This window comes from Choloepus didactylus, chromosome 1 (assembly GCF_015220235.1).
Source record: "Choloepus didactylus isolate mChoDid1 chromosome 1, mChoDid1.pri, whole genome shotgun sequence".
Lineage (NCBI taxonomy): Eukaryota > Metazoa > Chordata > Mammalia > Pilosa > Megalonychidae > Choloepus > Choloepus didactylus.
In genome coordinates this window covers 223,800,003-223,822,333 of record NC_051307.1, presented here as the reverse complement: position 1 = coordinate 223,822,333, position 22,331 = coordinate 223,800,003, and the positions used below count along the sequence as shown (strand labels likewise).

The window sequence follows — 22,331 nt, the reverse complement described above, 5'->3', positions numbered from 1 at the left end:
ATAAGTATAATATGCTAATTCCCAATACACAGAGACACGAAACCATCACCTTCATACCCTAGGCCCGGAGTAAGCTGAGGCCAATTATACAGGTCCTGATTAAAAGTTTTCCTTCAAAAACCGCCTACACAAAAATCTGTAAATCATCCTACTGATTTCTGCTGGATTCTTCAGTAACAGCCCCATCCTTTCTCTAGGCTTTTTTGTTAGATCACCACTTTCACACTGAGCCTTCCTAAAGAACAACAGAAATTACATCAAAATAAATAGTAACAAATGCAAACAACGAAGACCCCGTCAACCTTAAAGATCTGGAAGTGATGGGCCATCTTTATTGGTAAACAGATGGTAAAAATGGATGATGAGTCCCCTGGGAAAGCTTGATCAGCATGGCTTCACACAAAACTTAGAACAAAATCTGGGCAGACCATGCTTTAAAATATTTTCCCCAGTGAGCTTTTTGGCTCAGAGAAGGAATTGTTAAAGAAAGACAAGATGCAAGAAAAAATTCTTAGTATCTAATCTAATCACACCTGCTAACTTAATGCATTGAGGATTTACATAAGGCAGCATTTCACAACATTAGCTTCTATAATTCTCACAGCTATTCCAAGAAACAAGTATTATTTATTATTGGCTCCATTTTATAGGTGAAGAAACTGAGGCTCAGAAAAAATTAATGAATAGTTAATAAAAAGAAAGGCCAAAATACTTCTTACATACTTTCGGGTTTAAAAGAGTTCCCAAAAGTTACTGAACCCATCAAGTATACAGAAACATTTCAATCATTTTGACCATTCTTCATTTGACAAATATTTATTGGACACTCACTCTCCTGGATCCTGGAGATGCCCACTGAATTAACAAAGGCCCAGTTCCAATGGAGAACTTCCAAAGTACCTTTTCCATCTCCAATGGCTGGCTCTTCCCTTAGATATGCGTGTCCTAACTTTCAATTTCATTGTGCTGTCCTGCTTAAACGCAGGGCTCAGAGTCCCAGCAGACAGGTCCATTTTCAATCCATCTCTCCAAAGCTTCATTTTCTCCGGTGTTCATTACTCTTCTGAACACATTAGCTCTCTTCCCTAAATCACCTAACCGTATGCATCTTTTGCTTCAGGACTTTTGTTTGTTTGTGCCAATCACATGGAAAGAAGACAACTTTCATTTTCCCTGTTTCCTTATACAATTCAGAATAGGAACTGCTTAACTGAGAATCAAAATTTTAATGACTGATGACAATACCAGGTAAAGGCTGAAAATACTCTGAAAAATGCTGCCTTGCAAAATGGATGGATGGATGGATGGATGGATGGTTTCTGGTAGAAGACGCTTCCCATTCATTAGCAATTAAATCAGCTCCATTCCTATCACACAATAGTTGATAGCTGGTGGAAGTGATCTGGAAGATTCCTAGGCTGCAACAGAGTGCTACTAAGGTTTGAAAACTTGCATCTGAGCATCTGAGAATGGACCATATGGTTGGGTTTTTTTTAAAGCTATGGAGAATCAAATTGTTACTTTTTACTTAACAATGACAACACAATGGGAGAGTAAACAAACCTGCCTGGAGCTGCAAACAGACATGTCTCTCTGGTTAGCACTTAAATTCTCATTCAAATCCCTAAGTTCCAAAGATGTCACACCAGCAGTAAAACAGCAGTAGAGAGGCAGGTAGAGACTGGAAGTCATCAGAGAAGGGTATGAGAAAGGGCAGTACACACGGCAGCAGCCGCCACTGACATCTATTGTGTCCTTATACAGGTAGAACACTCATTACCGCACTGAATCATCACAACAATCCAATAAGGCAGGCACCCTTGTCATGAGTGGAACATGTCCAATCTGTAATCAATAAGGGCATCCACATACATGCCCAGCATAATGGGAATTTTCCTCCTGAAAAAGGTGGTTACTATCCAGGCATATCTCCCCTTCTGCTTTCTGGTGACCAGTTTAGCCAAGGGCTTTTGAGGAGAACCTCTGTGATGATCTACAAAAGTAGGCTACAGTACTGGTATGGGAAAAAAATTTTTTTAACTGATGTTCTAATCACTAACCCAGCTATGCATTACCACTACAAGGGGAAAATACTAGAAGAGTGAAAGAAAGGAAGATTTTTGAGTTTCAAGAGCACAGAGCGATTCAGCTTATATTGGATAAAGATAACTACAAAGAGAGGCTGCCGTGTTAAATGTGAAAAGATAAAGCAGCAACTCCTTATAGGCAATGCTGAAACATGACAGTTAGGAATTCCAGATACTCGTGTTGAGGCAGCAATGGAGCCAAGCTGCTACACGGCCGTGGTGTTTTGCAATCCCAATTAATGCATCTTATTATTTATTCCTCCACCTAGCTGAAGTCTATAATTATGATGAATGGAAACATGTTGATAAAGTCAGAGACTGTTCTGGCAACAAAATGAACACCTTACATGTAAACAGCACGCGCCATCCTTAAACACCTCCCTGTCAGGCAACCCACAGTTCACCACTATGTGACCTGGGTCAACTCTCAAGGACCCTGATGCTAACTATCCAACTTGGGTCCCCTTCTCTTCTTTGCCTTCTGGTTGCCTTTAAATCATTTTCTCTTTATTAAGGTAAGCAGAAATAAAAATTAATTTCAAGTCAAAAAACTTGTTAATTGTTGTGGACACTGAGACATCCACGGAAGGGACCACTTATTGAACACTGACTATGAGTCAGACTTTGGACTGAGCACTTTATCCACGTATTTCTTATAATCCTCATGATTACACTAAAACTTAAGATATTATCCACTAGTCCCACCTTATCAATGTTGAGACAGAGACAAGAATAACTCACCCAAAAATATCCTGCTAGTAAGTGGCCAAGATGGAATATAAATTAAAATGTTACCCTTGGGAGGACGGTTGCTGCAAAGGAGAGGCTAGGCCTCCCTGTATTTGTGCCTAAGAGTCTCCTCCTGAATGCCTCTTTGTTGCTCAGATGTGGCCCTCTCTCTCTGGCTAAGCCAACTTGAAAGGTGAAATCACTGCCCTCCCCCCTACGTGGGATCAGACACCCAGGGGAGTGAATCTCCCTGGCAACGTGGAATATGACTCCCGGGGAGGAATGTAGACCCGGCATCGTGGGATGGAGAACATCTTCTTGACCAAAAGGGGGATGTGAAAGGAAATGAAATAAGCTTCAGTGGCAGAGAGATTCCAAAACGAGCCGAGAGATCACTCTGGTGGGCACTCTTACGCACACTTTAGACAACCTTTTTTAGGTTCTAAAGAATTGGGGTAGCTGGTGGTGGATACCTGAAACTATTAAACTACAACCCAGAACCCATGAATCTCGAAGACAGTTGTATAAAAATGTAGCTTATGAGGGGTGACAGTGGGATTGGGAATGCCATAAGGACCAAACTCCACTTTGTCTAGTTTATGGATGGATGTGTAGAAAAGTAGGGGAAGGAAACAAACAGACAAAGGTACCCAGTGTTCTTTTTTACTTCAATTGCTCTTTTTCACTCTAATTATTATTCTTGTTATTTTTGTGTGTGTGCTAATGAAGGTGTCAGGGATTGATTTAGGTGATGAATGTACAACTATGTAATGGTACTGTAAACAATCGAAAGTACAATTTGTTTTGTATGACTGCGTGGTATGTGAATATATCTCAATAAAATGATGATTAAAAAAAAAAAAAAAAAAAAAAAATTAAAATGTGTCTCACTCCAAAGGTTAAAAGCCAGAACTTGAGACTTACCTATTTAAGGAGCTCTTAACCAGTTTACAATAAGAACAGATCAAGACTTTTCTCTGGAGAAGGTCAGCTTGCAGCAAAAGAAAAAAAGAAAAATCAAAATACTTAGGCCTAAATGGATTAAACATAAGGGAAAGGTTGAATTTTCTAGCAAATTGAGTCCAGAAATTTTCTGTGGGCTTTATTTGTTGGACACAATGCCTTGCCCTCTTGTAATCTACACCTCTCCATCTGAGAAGTGAATGGCTTTGTGAGATTCCAAACAAAGCGAATAAGAGAGAATACACCACAACTTTGTTATGTCAGGACACCCTTACATTTGACAAACAGATACTGGCTGGTCGCCATCATTCCACCCCTCTGTTTTGGAAGCTCCCAAACTCTACAAACTGTCTGGAATTCATTAAGATGGGAAAACAGGCTGACGGTCGTATTTCAAATTTTATTCAGCAGAGGTTTTGTGAAAAACAATTTGGTCATGTGAGCATGCTCAAAACCACCATCACCCTGTTTCTCAACCAAATGTTTCAGTCAAGTGACTACAGTATGCTTCCAGTTTCACAGCTTTAGCGTCTAGATGAGACTACAACCACCTTTTGAGATTTGGGCCAGGACTGTATAAAGATAGACTGTATATAACCTATAAGGTTAACTCCAACTCACTGAGACATTCAGACAACTAAGAACCCTACCTGGTTTCACTAACGTAGATCTGGCAACTAACTTCCCAGAGGGAGCTTTGTTTTCTTTTCTTTTCTTCTTGTTTTTAACCAGTGAGTCATTATTATCAATGAGCATTTCTGGCCTGACAATAACAAGCAGCATCCCATTTATCACTAAAGGTATTCTCATCCAATTTTTCATTCAAAAGCAGCAAGATAAGAATTCAATATGGAGACAAAGGATTTATTGTAAAATATTAGGGCAGTGTTTCTTCAACTTGAGTGTGCACCAGCATCCCCTGGAGGGCTTGTCAGAACAGATTGCTGGGCCCCACCCCCACGGTTTCTGAATCAGTAGTAGGTGTAGGGTTGGGGTCCAAGAATTTGCATTTCTAACATGTTCCTAAATGATTAGGAGCTGCTGGTCTGGGGACACACTTTGAAAACCACTGCACTAAGGTAGTGGTGGTGGCAGCGGTCGTGTGAGTAAAGGTGGTGATTTTGCTCAATGAACTTAGAATTGGAAGCATTCCATAGAGGTGGGATACAGGAAACGTTTAAGCTTGGACTGTCCCCTTTCAGGCAGCAGAAAATCCAAATTAACCATGTTTAATCAGAAAAAGAATTTACTGGTCAAATAACAGAAAAGTCCAAGGACAGCCCTAACCAGGCCCACCAAGAATAGGCACTGCTTGATCTAGAGGTGGAAAAATTACTACCAGACCAAGGCAAAGATGGTCAACTATCCACCAAATACGTGTTCTCCTTAATAGCACAGAGGGGTTGCTGCCCAGCTGAGGTCTATATTTCCCAACCCCCACTCCTGCATTCAGATGTAGACATGAGAATGGTCCTTGCCAATGGAATCGGAGCAAAAGCGGTGTGTATCACTTTGGGATCCTACATATGCCTTCGCCTGTATTTCTTTCCCTTCCCACCACCAGAAGCAAAAGACTCTAGGTTCCTATGCAATGGCAAAGCCAGAAGACGGAAGGAGTCTGAAGTCTTGATTTACCAAACAGAAGAGGAACTTTTACACGAAGGTCTATTACAAGCCACTTAATTACAGCAACTAACATTATCCCGTATTAAAGGATTCAGTTTTTCTCTGCCCTCCGAGGAATGACTTTATTCTCAAGCACCACATCATCTCAAATTCAAATCCAGTGAAAATAAAAGGGAGAATCTCTTTCTGGTAGCACCCAAGCAAATCCTGGAATTCACTCTCATCAGCCAATGTGTGCCTCCCCCAAACCAATCCCTGTGATAAAGAAATGTGGCTAGGCCTGTATCAGATTCTCCCCTCTTAGAGCCAAGAAACTGTTTTCACATGGGCTGAGCCTGTGGGAAGAGGCTGTTGCAAGAAATCTGGAAAAGATATTATGGACAGACAAAATATTAAGTGTCCACTAGAAGCAATATTTAAAGAAAGGGAATATGGCTGCCAGTGAGAACGGATTAGAAAAATGTCAGGTATATGAACCCACAAGTGAGAAAGAGGGGTACACTAGGGAGGGGTTCCCTTATGCCAGCAGAGTGATACACAGTATCACTGACTCCAAAAACAAGCCCCAATTGTTTTTCCATTCAGCTCCCCACTATTAAATCATACATTTTAGTGATTGAGATTGACCAAGCAAGTGCCATCAAATCTTCTTGTTAGTTTATGAATCAACAAAGATTTAGAGCTTCCAAATGTAATCAGTATTAGAATTACATTCCAAGAGCCTATCATTTAGCATTTACCCATCTAGCATTTACCTAGATAAAATACTGTTAGTGTTTATCTACCCAAAGACGGATGAAAGAATGATCATAAGATGATGCAAGACGTGGTTCCAAAAAGTCTACACACCGATTTTATCCAATACATCACAAGCCATTGGCCAATCTCCTACGTGTCACTCGGCAAGCATGCTTCTGGCAGCAAACAGGCAAACTTTTATCTGAATGTCACCAGGAATCATGCCACCTGCTTATATTCTGAGGTACTGTTTCACATAAGCAACTGAAAACAATTCCTTTAAAATAAACAAATAGAATTTTCAAGAATGCATAGTTAGTGTCACCCTCTTCCTTTGAAAGTAAATGATCCTAACTGCTCAATGCTACTTTAATGTTTGTTCTTTGTCATTCTCTGCCAAAAGCATTATAAATTAGTTGCAAAGGGTTCTATTGGCTGCCAATGTTCTAAATTTAGATGGCACGGTTATGCAGGTTCAGTAATACGACAGAGCAAAACTGACTCTGAAATAACACCTTGCCACCTTTAGCTGAAAAGCTCCAAATGCTAAAAAATGAAAATAAAAATATACCCAGCCCTTTTTATGCAGAGGAGATTGTTACAATTTGACCACTGACATTTTTTTTCATACTTTAACAGCCCATAATGGTCACCCATCAAAAGTTTTCAAATCAATGAGTTTTAATATATTCAGAGTTGTGCAATCATCTCAGTAATCTAATTTTAGAACATTTTCATCACCCCAAGAAGAAACCTTGTACCCATTAGCAGTCACTCCCCATGCCAGCCTATACCAACCCCTGACAAACCTAATCTCCTTTTTCTTTTTGTCATTAAACTCCTAATTTGAAATGATTTCCAACTTACAAGACAGTTGCAAAAACAACACAAAAACCTTCTGGTTAGGGATGGTGGTGAGGACACTGCAACACTGTGAATGTGATTAATCTCACTGAATGATATGCTTGGGAGTGTTGAGATAAGAAAGTTTATGTTGTATATATGTTTTGACAATTTAAAAAAAAAAAGAGCAACTAAAGAGACAATGACAATTAAATGTAATACACGATGTTGGACTGTATCTAATAATGGAGGAGAAAAGGATATAAAGGACTCATTGGGACATATGAAAAAGTTGGAATACAGACTGTAAGCTTTATATGAATGTTAAATTTCTTGAACCTGATAACTGTACTTAAGATGGTTATATAAGAGAATATCCTTGTTCTTAGGAAATTACATGGAAGCACTGTGTTCAAGGAGCATGGTGTATATAACCTACTCTCAAATGTTTAGAAAATAGATGGACAGATAGGCATATGATAGATAGATTAGATAGATAGATAGATAGATAGGGATAGAATGATACAGCAAATGTGGCAAAATGTTAAAATTGGTGGATCTGAGTATCTGGGATCTGGGGGAGAATATTCAGCGTTCTCTGAGTTTTGTATTTATTTTCATTCTTAAACCTTTTATTTTTAAATAATTTCAAACTTAGAGGATGCCAACTCTGTCTGTCCATCTATTTTCTAAACATTTGAGAGTAAGCTGTATACATCATGCTCCTTGAACAGTTAATACTTTATGGACTCAATTTTAAAGTACTATTTCCACCAGTTTGGGTCAGACCATAGGTGAGAAAACACAAAGTAACCACATGTCATTGAGGTCCTCCAGTAGAATTTACTAGGATTGTCCTGGGTGGTGAGTTAAGGGGGAAAATCATCTTTGATATTTTCATGTGATTTTCATTTCACCGTGTTTCAAATCTTATAAAAATAAAATGTATGCTTTGAAAAATTTGTATCTTAGAACCAGTTAGAACTTAGGAACATTTTGCAATGAAGGTACCAAAGGAAATCTACGTTCCTATCTATCATTTTGTAGTTTCATATACGCCACAGTCGATTAGGCTAAATGAGTCCTCTTTGCCTCATATCTCCTCACTAAGATAAGTTAAGCTTCACAGGAGGAAAAACTGTACCACAAATAAGCTATCCATCCTCCCAAGAGTGGGAGCAACCACTTTTCCAAAGAGGCCCTCTGTTACATGGAAAAACAGACCACTGTGTGAATGATTCAGCAAGTTATCCCCACTTTGGGGTAGGGTGGAGAGGGGAAGAGGAAAGGCCACAAAAGCCTTCCTAAAATTGCTCAATAACCCACGTTTTCTCATAGAAGGACAGGATTCTACCAGTGACCTCCACAGACCTGCAACTCATTGCATTTGGATTTAAAATATTTGTTCTCACACAACCTAGGATTTTTTCCTTTTGAAAATTACTATTCCATGGCTACTCAAATCAAAGAACTCAGTTACTGAAATCTGAATGCTCTGAAGATTTTTTTTAAGTGGTTGAATTAAAAACACGCTGTTGCTGTGGATGTCAAAGTTGGTGAATGCATGAGGCAGTGTGTGGGAGGAGAGGCTTCTTCTTTTTCATTTCTCCACCAATGCTGACATTTTTGCATCAGTGTAGACCCGAAGCGTGACCTAGTGGCTGAAACACAGGACTGAGAGTCAGGAGTTCTATGCAGGTTATTTGTTTGGGATGTGGGTGTATATTTTGCTAAATCAATCTTAGGCTTTACTTTTTCTTCCTTCTTTACAACAAAAAAAGCCATTCAAAAATCCAGTCAGAAACCATTCCCAGGCTAAATATAAGGGAAGCATGGTAAGACATAAATATTTTCAATACAACAGTGGGAAGGGGAAGGAGAAAACACTGAGTAAGATGATCCCGGAGGAAAGAACAGATAATAAAAATAACAAAACCCATCTCCACTATTAACCCAGGGTTAGGTTTATAAAAACAAGCATAAATCTGACTCAACTTTAGAAAAACACTTAAGACGAAGTTACAAATACTCATAACAAAGTTCAATGTCGTATTTCTTTCCTTATCATTCATATATTACCTTAAACCAGTCCTCTATCTCTTCCTGAGCACCTATTAAACATCATACCTAATGACTGTTGCTTTACATATATTATCTTTTATCTTAATATCAGCCCTACAAGGTTTTACAGAAAGAGACTAAAGTTCAGAGAGGTTGGGTAACTTGTTCAAAGTCACACAGCTAGCGAATGGTAGCACCAAGATTTGCGCCTTCACACTGGACATTCACGTCTTGCCTCAAAATCACTCCCTCCACACCACATTAATAACTACAATAAAATTGTTCTCTGCAAGACAGTCATGGCCAGGTGTGATCTGTATTGCATGCTATAATAGGAAATAAATACCATATATTAGCTGAAGGAGCTCAACAGCATGCTGTTAACTGGCAAAAAAAAAAAAAAAAATCCAGTTGGTACATGAAATCATACCATGAACCATGTTGAAAAAAAATTCACTTCCTCCATGACGTCTTTCTTGATCACCCTAATCAATACAGCTCCCTCCTTTTATCAATAAGCACTTCTATCAATAAGCATTATCAATAAGTTTTACTTTCATGACATTTACTTTTATGACTGGAATCCTGCCTATCTGGTTTTACATTTGATTCCTCATAGGCCAGCACAGATGGCACACTATAGATGTTTAATATATATCTGTTGGAAGGAGGGAAGAAAGGGGGAAGGAAGGGAGGAAGGGAAGGAAAAGAAGAAAAACAAATAAATTCAAGTCCTTCTGACCCCAAAGTTATGCTGACTCTGCTTAGAGTGACTAAGGGAAGTTTTGGAAGTGCCTTGGAGAGAATATTAGGAGTTCACGTGATTTTAAGGTACCATTTACTTCTCTGTGTCTTTATCTTACCATTTCCCCACGTCCCCAAAACACTGGATCTCTTTCAACCTACCCTGAGTCAGCTTCTAATTCAGCTGGAAAACAACCAATGAGATGTCACCTGAAACACACCTAGCACAGTGCCCAGGGCATGGGAAGACACCCGACATGTTGGCCATTGGAGCTAAGAACCCCATCATTCTGGGTCAGTGCAGATGTCTCATTTGAACAATCCAAAGCCCAGTGTTCTTTACTCTTCATAGTATGCACCAGAGTCCTCAGAAAGGGAAGAAATAAGTAAAGCATGTTTGAGAACCAACTAGAGAAATGGACATATCATAGAGGAGTCAAGCTGGTCCTCATTCCAGATTCCTCAGGGATAGAAGCTGGGGGAGGGTGGGGAGATTTCAACAGAGATCTGGGACCTGCTTACAGGTCTCCTTGCCCTCATCTGTCTCAACAGAGATGCAGTCTTGATGTCTTGATAGAATTCCTTGTCTTCAGAGTACACAATGTTCCCTAGACTCACAAAAACCCCATTATAAGCAGCAAGCTGGTCTTTAAAATATCAAAACCCTGTGATGACTGCATGTAATATCTTTTACCCATCTTCTTGATTATTTTCCACAAATAATGCATATTTGGAGTTTGGTCAAACATATTTTTATAATTTACTTTGATTACACAAACCTAAAACAGTGAAGTAGATTTTATACTTAAAACATACACACACTCACACAAAACAAACTAAACTCTTGCTTGCTGTCCTTGAAAATGACAACAAATATTAGCCAAGAATTTTTTTTCCTATTATTTATCCTAATACTGCCAATTCTGAAACAAAGCAGTTGGAGGGTGAAATTTAGTAACTTTGATTTGTCCCAAGATACATTTTTCTACACTGAGGTCCTATTCCTGACAGTAAGCACATGTGACTTATTCTAAAAAAAGGATATTTTCCACTTCTTGCACAACTGGAGCAGATATAAACATCAGCCTGTGCAAACTGCACTGCAAAGCTCAAAGGAAATTAAACACACACACACATATATTTAAATAAATTCCATAAATAGCAGCAATTGGGAAAAGGAAATCTCCAATATCACACAAAACCAACACTTAGAATCACACTTTAATCAAGCTAGCAATCCAATCAAACCACAAAACTAATTTACATAACAAGATTTGAACATCTGCCAGGTTAAAGTACCTCAATCTTGTCTATTCTGCTTCAGACACATAATTCTATACATGCTTTCATTACTGCTGTAAGGAGAAAAAGGAAACTTGCTATCATGGTAAATTCTACTAGAAAAGAAGGATGTGGACCAAGCACTGCGCTTAAACAATTTTACATGTTTTATCTCAGGTTTAAAACATCTACCAACCCTAAGGGGAAGGTTCTATGGCTCCTATTTTACAGGTAACAAAATTGAGGCTCCAAGCAGCTGTTCCGAACACAGACAAGGTGGTTAAGTGACAAAACCTGGGAAGGGGTCATGCAGGCCACATGGTCTCACAGCACTGAAGCACGGCTCCCTCTAAACCTTCCACTGGCTCCCAGTCGACGTTAAGATTAGGTCCTCCAAGATGTCTAATATTTTACTGAATGCTGTAAAAATACATGTTTTGAGGTATCACTTAATTTCAAGACCAAATTCAAACACCCCTAATCTTCCAAAAAATTGCCCCCCAACTTCCTTCCCTCTATTAAATTCCCATTGCTGATGCCCATATCCCCCACAGTGATCACACATTGCCTTGCATTATTGAGCTGGATCCAACTGTTCTCTTTCCCTCACTCCACTGGGAGTTTTGGAAGAAAGTACAGTATGATGATGCCCCTTTGGATTTCCCACAATCATGTGCAGTGCCTTTTACACAGAAGTACAGACTAGTGGATAAGAGCATGGGGCTGGAGCGAGACTACCTCGATTTCAATCCAGCTGCTATCTACTTGCTAGACCTCAGTTTCCTTATGTATAAAATGAGAATAATAAAAGTACATACCCTTAAGATTGATGTGAGAATTAAACAAGTTAACAGAAGTAAAATACTTAGAACAGCACTTGGCACATAGTGAGCCTGTACTGGTTTTTAAAATTATGATTAATTTTATTATTAATATCACTTCACTGCAAAGATTAAGCTAATACAAGTAAAAAGACTAAGAACAGGATCTGGAATGCAGTATGTGCTCAATAAATGTTAGCTATCATTACAGGTACTAATTTACACATATTAGAATGCAATAAATGGATGTCAAATATGAATTTTTATGTATGCATTCATGTCATAATTGCTATTTTTTTAACCAGCACAAAGGAATTGTTATGGATCGGATCAAAAATATAAATTACAAGAAATTAATCTGAACATCTCATTTGGAGGAAAGTAAAAGAAGTTCACTAAAATTGGGGGAATTTTATTGCATAACAAGACACAGAGAAGAATGTCGGCAAGAACCAAATGAAAACATTTTCCAAAATGCTAGGACTCATTGCTAAGGAGAAATGAAAACAACAACAAGAACAACAACATCCACTAACTTTACTGAGCATGTGCTATGTAACAGGCACTGTGCTAAAACCATTCCACACTCAAGTGTCACAGTTAATGCCCCTTCAGCCCCATTTGCCAGGTAAAGAAACTGAAATCAGAGGCCACCCAGCCTCCCCAAGGTCTCCCAGCCAGCTCCTAGGCACAAGACCATGCCAGAACCTTGCTCTTAATCTGTCTTAATCACTTCAGATTTCACAGACCAGAAAAATCAAGAAAACTTTCAGAAACCAAAATAAGACTGACAGTTTTGTTTTACCAAGAACAGAGTATTATTTCAAAAAGAAAGGGCATTTTTCATATTAATAAAGACTGGGAAATCTCAGAATAAATCTGAGAAATGGCACACGGGCTTACACCCAAATATGTGTGTGTGAGACACGATGGTCTTTATCTCACATTCTACCACACACCTCTCTATGAATCAGCATTTGGGAACCACTGCTCCATCTGATCCTGTCATCATAAACCTAATGTTCATTTTCATTCCCATTTTTAATTTGCAGGAAGTTAAATAACAGCTGTCTAAAACAGCACTAAAATTTTCAGAAGAGAAGAAACTGAAATTAAAGAAAACTAATTTTGAAGACTGTCCAGAAAAAAGGTACTAGCAAGGACAAAGCCATAGAGTTTAGCATTAAGAAAAACAAACCAAAGGACCATGAAGCTTAAAGATGCAACCGTGTTTTAAAATGTTGTTTTAGGGTCCAAAAGACGCACAGGTTTCCTTATCTGCCAGGAGCTCCTTCAATAGTTCCAAATGTGTATCCCTGAATGTGCCAACATGTAAATTCTGGGTTCACTCTCAATATTCACCACTTTTACTCTGCCCCCCCACCATTCAGAACTCATTTCCAGGAGATCACACAAAGATTTCAAAAACCTCACTGAGGGAACCAAAGTACAAACAATTCTCCCTTAGAGCCTTTTCTCCTAGGCTTCACAGGACACAGCCTTGCTAATCAATATGACCAAAGCAGAGTTCACATAATCTAAATCCAGCAAGTTCACATCCCTAAAGGCCAGGAGGTCTCAGTTAGGAATGAAACACGGCTTTCCTCTGCAACACTTAATATCTGAGGTCAGCCCAAATTAAGAGCATATAAGGTCCTCTTCCAAGAGACCCTAATGGATACCAATTTTAAAAGGAACAGAATGTTGAATGTAAAAACAAAAAACCAAACAGGTTACCCGGGGTAGACCGACTAAAGCAGAAAGCAACAACATGTTTAAGCAACAAATATTTAGTGAGCCCCTTCTCTGTGCCAGGTATTGTTCTCGGCCTGTGGTTCTGAAACAGGAGTAATCACCTCCCCTACCCACAAGACATTTGGCAATGTCTGAAGACATTCCTGGTGGTCACAACTGGGAGAGGGGTACTACTAACCTCTAGTAAGGCCGAACATCCTATAGTACACAGGACAGCCTCCCACAACAAAGGATTATCCAGCCCAAAATGTCAATAGTGCCAAGGCTGAGAAACTGTTCTACCCTCTGTGGATACAGCAGTGAACAAGTAACAGAAATCCCTGTTCCCTTGGAACTTGCATCCTAGTGGAGAGAAACACATAATAATCATTACATATTAGAAATGATATAGTAGGCTAGAATATAAGTCCTATGGAAAATAAGAGAGCAGTGTAAGCAAGATTGAGAGTTTGGAGGGACAGCAATTGTAAATACCAAGGCCTGTTAAGAATGACACTTAAAGGAAGACAAAGTTGGTGAGGGAGTGAACGCTGTGTCTCTCTGGGGAAAGGATATTCCAGGCAGAGGGAACAGCAAATGCAAGATACAAAGACCCTGAGATGAAAGGGCTTGTGAACCAGGAACAGCAAGAAGGGCAGAAAGGAATAAGGTTACAGTTGCCATGGGGCCTGATCTATAGCTGCCATTTTAAGGACCTCAATTTTACTCTGACAGAAACAAGGAGTCATTGGAGGGTTTTGAATGTAAGTAAGTAAGAGAATGACAGGCTCTTGCTTATGTTTTAACACAGGGTTTCTTACTCTAGGCACTACTGACATTTTGAGCTGAATAATTCTTTGTTGGGGGGTGAGGGAGGCTGTGTGCTGTGCACTGTAGGATGTTTAGCAGCAACCCTGGACTCTACCCACTAGAGGCCAGTAGTACCGACTCCCCCTAGATGTGACAGCCAAAAATGTCTCCAGATTTTGCCAAATGTTCCCTGGGAGGCAAAACTGCCCCTGGGTGAAATCCAGTTTTAACAGGAACATTGTGGCTGCTGTGTTAAATATCCAGTAAAGGCAGGTAAGGGAAGAAAGCAGCACACCAATCAAGAAACTACTGCAATAATCCAGGAGAGGGCTGATGGTGGTGGGGACCAGGAGAGAGCAGAGGAGTTGGTTGAGAAGTGGCAGTTTCCGGACATTTTCAACTCCAAGGGGAATCTGGAGATTCAGTCCAGAGGACACAATGGATAAATGGAATGGCTATAGTAGCGTTAATGTTTTAATTTCAACTTTTTTCTGACCAACACTTACAAGAAGTGAGACACCCTGGCAAAGAATTAAGACAAAAAGCAATATGAAGATCCTAAACAACATATAGCCCTTTGAAAGTCACACAACAGATGTTGATGACAATACGTTAGAAAACTGTCAAAAACAGTATGGGGAAATTTTGCCAACCCCATGTATTTATTCACAGATTTTATTTAACTGGTTTATTTCAAATAGCATGTGTCTGCTCCACATACAAGTTCTGCAACAACTTTTTTAATTTAGCCTTCCTCTCCATACCAGTTCTGCCCCACACGTTTCTAGCTTCAACGTGGGAAGCCATTTCTTCCCACGTCCCCACAATTTTCCTTACACGTGCTAGCTAGCTACTGAGGACATTCATCCTTACACATAGATTTTTGCTGACTCCAAAAAAGAACAGGCCCAAATCCTTCACCATGAGTTTCATGGCACTCATTTATATTTTTCCAGATGGCACTTTCCTCACTCTCTAAAACTAATTTAACATTATGTATCAGCTATCATCAAAAATGTTCCAAACAGTCCAGTTAATTCATTTTTTTTTATTTTTTAGAACTCCCCCACACACTCATGATCCCTCACTGTGGCCATCTAAGTATTTGCTTATAGAAGCAAAAGCAGGAAGAGCTCACTTGCTAAAACACTAGTCCCTTTTGGCAGACGCAGATAAAGCCCCAATGAACATAACCAACAATCACCCTTTACACAATATTACTCAAAACCCCCAGCCCCCAACACATACAATCTATGCTCACAGACAAAACAGCCATTATGAAAAGAAACCACCAACCAAAGGCTGGTTTTATGCTCCTAACTGCATAGGACGTTTCCTTTCAATCTCCGTTACGCATCTGCAAAGAGGCTGCTTCAGCATCTACAAGAGCAAGTACCAGAATGTGCTCTCCAAAAGTGACGATTATACCTCCTCACTCCTGATTTAGTTTCCATTCTTCATTCACCCTGATTTCTGACCCTCTTCCTGGTCTGCCAACCAGGCCCCTTCACCCAGGCCCTACCCAGAGTGAAGGGCAGGGCAGCAAGGTTTGAGATGAGTGGAGAAGTTCAGTGGAGAGCTTCCAGTCTTATCTCACAACTGAGGGGGTTGGAAATAAACCCTCCTCTGCTCTCACAGCCTCAATTGACCATACTCTCTCTTAGTAAACACTGGAAATGAGAAGTCCAAGGGGTTCGCAACGGCCACAGGGCATAGAAAAAGGAAAATACACAACCCACTCCCACGGCTAAGTGGTAACGAACGTAGCAAAGGAGCGCAGAGCAGTAAGTGGGCATGAGAGGTGGTAAGAAGCCAGGCCAACCGGAATCTTCAGTCTTCTCCTGAAAAGTTTTTGAAGTCCACAGCAAATTAAACGCGTGCTACTGCCAGGCAGGGGCCACTCCCAGTAAGCCCCAGGCCTAAGACTTTTTGGCCTCCAGGGAAGGCCAATGTGACTGTTTCCAGCGAGTTTAACTCAAACGAACAGACACGCCCACTTGCTGCCCCCAGGCCCTCCCGCTCTCAGTGCAGCGGTCGAGCAGGTGAGAGGCGGGGCCCAGGGAAAACTCACTCTGACGCGACCAAGAGCGGGTACCTCCGAGAGGGACTGGGCTCCCAAGAGGGGACAAGCTAATTGCTCGCCCCGATCGTCGCGTCTCAGTCTACCTCAAAATCTCCCTTTCCTAGCACTCGGCCCTCTAGGGTCTTCAGAAAACTGTTTCACGAGAAACTGCCCCCCAACCCCCACCCGCCCCCCGCCCCCGCGCTCCTCCTCCCCCACCTCGGCGCCGGGTCACTACCCAGCCCCCACCCGGTTTCAGCTGCCGACATCCCCAATCGAGGGTCCCAGTGTCTGAGCACATCGTCCCCAGCGACCCATGGCGACCCCCAAAGTGCGCTCGGACTGAGCCCCCAGATGCGTACGGGCTGGGATGGCGCGGCCCCAGCTGCCGGGGGTAGTTCGCCCTCTGCCCGGGGCAAGGGCACGGGGTCCTTGTCCGAGACCACGGGCGACTAGCTGTCTTTGCCCTAGAATGGGAGGCGCGGGATCCCCCAGCCGCCCGCCGCGACTCCCTCCAGCTGTCACCACTCACCTGCTCTTCAGGGGCTGACTTTTGAGTTCGTAATAGGTTTTGGGCTCTTCGTGAAACTCCTCCCCGACTTCGAAATCCGGCACAATCCCCGATTCTGACTGCATAGCTCCCGCTGCTCGTCCTTCTACAGTTCGAAAGTGAGAATAGAGCCCGGGGGCTCAGGGAAGGTGGCGGGGCCTGGGTCCCCTGAGCCGCGCGCTCAGTGCCTAGGTCAGCCCGCTTGCCCGCGCACCGCCGTCCGTCCCTGCTCGCTGAGTTTACACTCGCACTCGGGCGGGAGGGGCTGGCGGCCGAGCGCTGTCTGGGATCTGTAGTTCAACCCGGGCGGGGCATTCCTGGCTCGCCGGGGGAGCTGCTGCGGCGAAAACTACAGCTCCCACAAGGCCAGGCGGGGTTATAGGCAACGTGGTGGACACCGCTAATGCAACTCCTGTTTGGATTCATTGTCAATGTCAGCAGCTCCTCTCCCTTTCCCCACTTGCTTCAAGGATACAGAATTGGCTATTTTATATTAATAAGAACGGACTCATCCCTGCTCTTCCTCCATCACCTTTCCTCCCAGCTCAGACATATGCGAGGGGGCGTCGAATCCTTATTTAAAAAAACACTGAAGGTTTCTGGCACTAGAAAGTTTTAGCTTTCGAGCTTGCCTTAATAAAAAGACTTCCTGTCAGCCCACAGGCTTCCATGGGCTGCTGCGACATATCAACCCGTCCTCGGAATAGAACAGAGTGAGGAACTTTCACCTCGTAATTTAAGTATTATTGTAGAAATTGTTCTTGAGCGTTCCTTTTCTTTAACTCAGTCTAGGCTTTTACAGTATTATTCATCCAGCTGTTTCCTCTTTATCCAATTAGCCACTTCGAATCCAAAGCAGCACTTTTTAAGTCCGGTTAATTTAAGAAAGCACAAAGTTGCAAAACAGCGTTGGCGCTGTCTGCTTTTAATTTCTCAGTTGCCTGGGAGTTCAAATGAGACTGTCATAACATTTAAAGAATGAAGTTGTGGGCTATATAAATAGAGCAAGTGCCAACCTCCTCCTGAGATTCCCTACACTCAGGTAACCTTAAACACACACACACACACACAAATTAAAAAAAAAAAGGCCATCGGTTAGGGTTCATTTGTACTTCCAGCCTTTCCCTCTGAGTAGTTTTAGTAGGATGCGTTTCTTGTTTTAAAAGTGTTTTAATGCATTAGGGAGACAATATAGAGTTAGAGGATGGTACTTTAAATTATAAGACCAGAGTCAATTCCCAAGTCCTGCTCAGAAGCACTGTGTGATCTTGAGCATGTCACTTGATTCTAGAAGCCTGAATTTCTTCATCTATAAAGAGATTTGCAAGAGAAAGTGATTTTGTAATTTGTAAAATTAATAGCCAGTGATTTTTCTTTTGTTAATTAGATCGTGAAGACATTTCAGTCTAGCATTTCACTTGTGTTTCTCCTTTCAGAAGTAATAAACTTACATTCATCATAGAACAAAACTGTAAAACAGCTAGACTAAAAACTGGGCATCTCCCAGGAGATGCCCATTTGCCTGCCTTTTCTGTGATGAACATTTTAATTTCAAATCAGAAAAGATGTCCAATGGGGGGGTTGATTTGAAACCCAAGGATCTCAAAGAGATTTGGAAATAGTACAGACGGTACACTGTATTGCAGTAACAATTACCAAATTCCCACAATAAAATCTGGTACCCAGAGTACTACTTTTAGGTCTTTCAATATACCCATTAAAATTTGACAGAATACTTGAAAGCACCCAAGAGGAAAATGGGCTTTTCATGCCCATGAATGTGGGATCTCAGATTCATAGACAGACTGCTGAAAGTTAGATGTCAAAAGTGAACAAGTGTTAACTTCTGCGAGAAGGAAGAAGAAAGGAAAAACAAGAGGGGTCATTCAGTTAGACTTCTAGACTCCTAGACTCACCTGTGTTCTCAACTGTAGACAGACATTTGGAATGTGGGAAGAAGGGTTGATTGTCACAATAACTTGGGGGTATCATGGGCATTCTAGAGGAGTATGGGCCAGAGATGCTGTATTAGTTAGGGTTCTCTAGGGAAACAGAATCAATGAGAGATATCTATAAATATATGATTTATAAAAGTGTCTCATGCAACTGTGGGTATGCATGACTCCAAATTCCACAAGGCAGGCAGCAAACTGGCAACTCCAATGAAGATGTTCGATGAACTCCTCAGGCAGCAAACTGGCAACCTCGACAAACGGGTTCGATGAACTCCTCAGGAAACAAACTGGCAACTTCGACGAACTCCTCAGGAAACACTTCGCTTGTCAGCTGAAGAAGTGAAGGTCCTCTATCTGTCTCACTTAAAAGTCTTCAGCTGATTGGATTAAATCCAGCTGACTGAATTCTCTCATTGTGGACGACACTCCCTTCATTGACGCCATCAGTAACATCTGCAGCCAATTGACTGATGATTTAATAAACCAGCCTGTTGCTTTATTAACCAGCCACAAACGTCCTCGCAGCAAGTTAGGCCAGTGCTTGCTTGACCAGGCAGCTGGGTACCATCACCTGGCCAAGTTGACACATGAACCTAACCATGCCAGGTGCTAAACATCTTGCGCACAATAACAAACTTTCTCATTCAAATGTTAGTGGTACCCGCATTGAGAAATACTGTGGACTTCTTAAGCTTCTGGCTCACCAGAAGCTTTTGAATCTGAGGAAAGCTATGTACCCTCTCTGAAGAAAAGGTAGATGTAAACAAAATTCTGTACTTGATTTTGGTCTGTTGAACCCTTGAAGGTTATCAAGGACTTTATGTTAGAACTGCAGTTTATAACCTCTATAGAAGTGTAATGAAACATTTCATTACGTCATTTGTTATATTGAACAGTAACCTACCAGACCTAAAGGACCAAAGCTGATGGAGAAAAACCTGTCAAGAAAGTAAGACTCCTGAACTTACCTCCAACCAAGTGTAACCTCCGTAGAGATGCCTGTGCTGCAAGATCTGAGCTGAAGTTGCCCTAAGGTACACACAGATAGCGGCTATTTCCCTTCACCTGTTCAAGAAAACTTCTCCTCCATTACATGTGGAAGAGTTATCAATTACAGTACCACCTGTCACCCAAGAGGAGTGGGCATGTGACTCAGTCCCGACCAATCAGAACACCCCATTTCCATAGCCACAGTGATTCTTTTAGGGATGAACAGGTACCCTAACATGACTAGATGTCCTCCTTGGGACTTTTTTGCTAGGACAATTGGGGAAGCCTGTCTTGGTTTTTAGAAGTATGGTGCTGGAAAGAAAGACACCTGGAACTACTTACTATGACCACATGGGGAAGCTAATCTAGAGAATGAGATGAGATCCACAATTAAAGAGAAGCAGAGACAAGCAAGGCTGAGAAGTAAAGAGAAACTACTATAACACTGTTTCTGTGTCTTGTTCCAACCATAAATGAAGTCAGATATCCCTGAACTTTCCAGATAAATGAACCAAAATAAAATCCCTTTTTGCTGGAACTATTTTGGTTTAGATTTCTGTCACTTGCAACCAAAAGAGCTTTGAGTATTTACCATAAAAAATCTTTCACTACTTGAAAGGAGCAATTTTCTATGGACTGCCACACCATCAATCCACATAACAAAAAGTTAATCTCCTGATAGATAGCACCTATAATTCCTCTTCATTAATAAGTTGAACGCTAGGAGCAAGGAACACTTATAAAACAGGTGAAAAAAGTCCATACCTCTATTCATTTCAGCTGAGAACTGTACCTATTAAAAGCACAAAAGCAATGGCTAGAGAGTATAAGTACTGTCATTAGTAATATTTATATTTGTTATACTTTACTTTTTTACACAACGCTTTTCACATGCGTCTCTTATCTGGGCTCACAAAAACCCTGCAAGAATAGATACCAAAGGTCACTGTTTCACTATGCAATGAACAGTCCAGTTATTGACATGGCATTGTGTTAGGTACTCGAACTTCTTTCCTGCCCTTGAGAGACTCACAGTCCATGAATTGAATCAAGGTTTGTAAGACAATGAGAAACTACACATAAGGCAGCAAATACTAAGCAGCAGATAGATGGAGGATGATTCAAAATTTCATACCTATTTAGCTCATCCATTACTAATGGAACACCTACTCTGTGCCAGGCACATTGTGTGTTAGGTATGGGGGTATGGGGAAAATAGCAGTGATAAGACATACGTGGTCCCTGAACATAAGAGATAGTCTCTGCCTTTTCAGGAATGGAAATATAAATGATTTAATGGGTAAAAAGAATGATAGGGAAATGTTACAAATGTCTGAGAAAAGACCAACAACTGAGGGCAAAGATAATGAGAAAGAATTCTTGAAGGAGATGTGACTAAGATAAACCTTAAAAAATAGAGGGGGGAATTTAGGATATAAAAACATGTAAACTAATCTAATCAAGTCCTTAAACCTAACCAACAGTTTACAGAAAAAAAATGAGACAGAGGTTCGCTAATGACACCATGAAGATGCAATTAGACAAATTCAGAAATTGAGTTTTACAAGACATTGAGAAATTCTTTTTTGAAAAAAATGACATGAAGTAAAGAGAAGGGGAACTGTTATTGATTTAAAGGGGTTTAAGAGACATGTCAGGTATGTGAATTGTATCTCAGGAAAAAAATGAACTGAAGGAAAACAGAGATATGTCACAATATATCATATATCACAATATATCATTGTGTGGACTTTGTGTCCTGATTAAAATGAACCAACTGTAAAACTTCATTTTGGGAAAAACTGGAAGAGTTTGAACATGGATTGAAATTTTATGAAATTAAAGAATTATTTTTCATTTTATTATGTATAATAGCAGTATTGTACCCATTTCCATTGGACTTTCTTTTAACTCCTTATCTGTTAGAGATACATGCAGAGTATTTGTGGATGAGATGATATGATGTATGGAGATTACCTTAAAATACTCCATCTCCTCTCCTTCCAATCCAAAAATGGGAGAGGAAGGTAAAGAGGAAACATAAATGCAAAATGTTGATAATTGTTGAAGCTGGGTGATGAACAATGGGAGTTCACCGTATTATTCTCTCTACTTTTGTGGATGTTTAAAATTTTTCAGTATAAAAAGTAAAAAACAAAAAAAAGTGGAAGAAGAAACTACCTTAGTAAAATGGGGATACAATTTCTGATAAAACTATATTTAAAAGCATGTCATACAAAAAAAAAATGAACATGAGGAAGATATGGAAGCAGGGTTGTACGTGTTTTGTTTGGAGAACAGAAACAACAGAAACTCACTATGTATGATTTAAGCAGA

The 22,331-nt window shown here is 40.7% G+C and overlaps 1 protein-coding gene across 5 annotated transcripts in view; it reads right to left on the bottom strand.

The window, feature by feature from the left end:
• The window catches only part of MITF (melanocyte inducing transcription factor), a 253,046-nt gene extending 235,762 nt beyond the window's left edge, over nucleotides 1-17,284 (bottom strand). For all 5 annotated transcript variants that reach the window (XM_037800175.1, XM_037800181.1, XM_037800192.1 and 2 more), the window contains exon 1: nucleotides 17,032-17,284. In XM_037800175.1, coding sequence (XP_037656103.1) covers nucleotides 17,032-17,135 — 104 coding nt within the window. In that variant the 5' untranslated portion in view covers nucleotides 17,136-17,284. The remainder of the gene's footprint in view (nucleotides 1-17,031) is intronic.
• Between the last annotated feature and the right edge of the window lie 5,047 nt (nucleotides 17,285-22,331).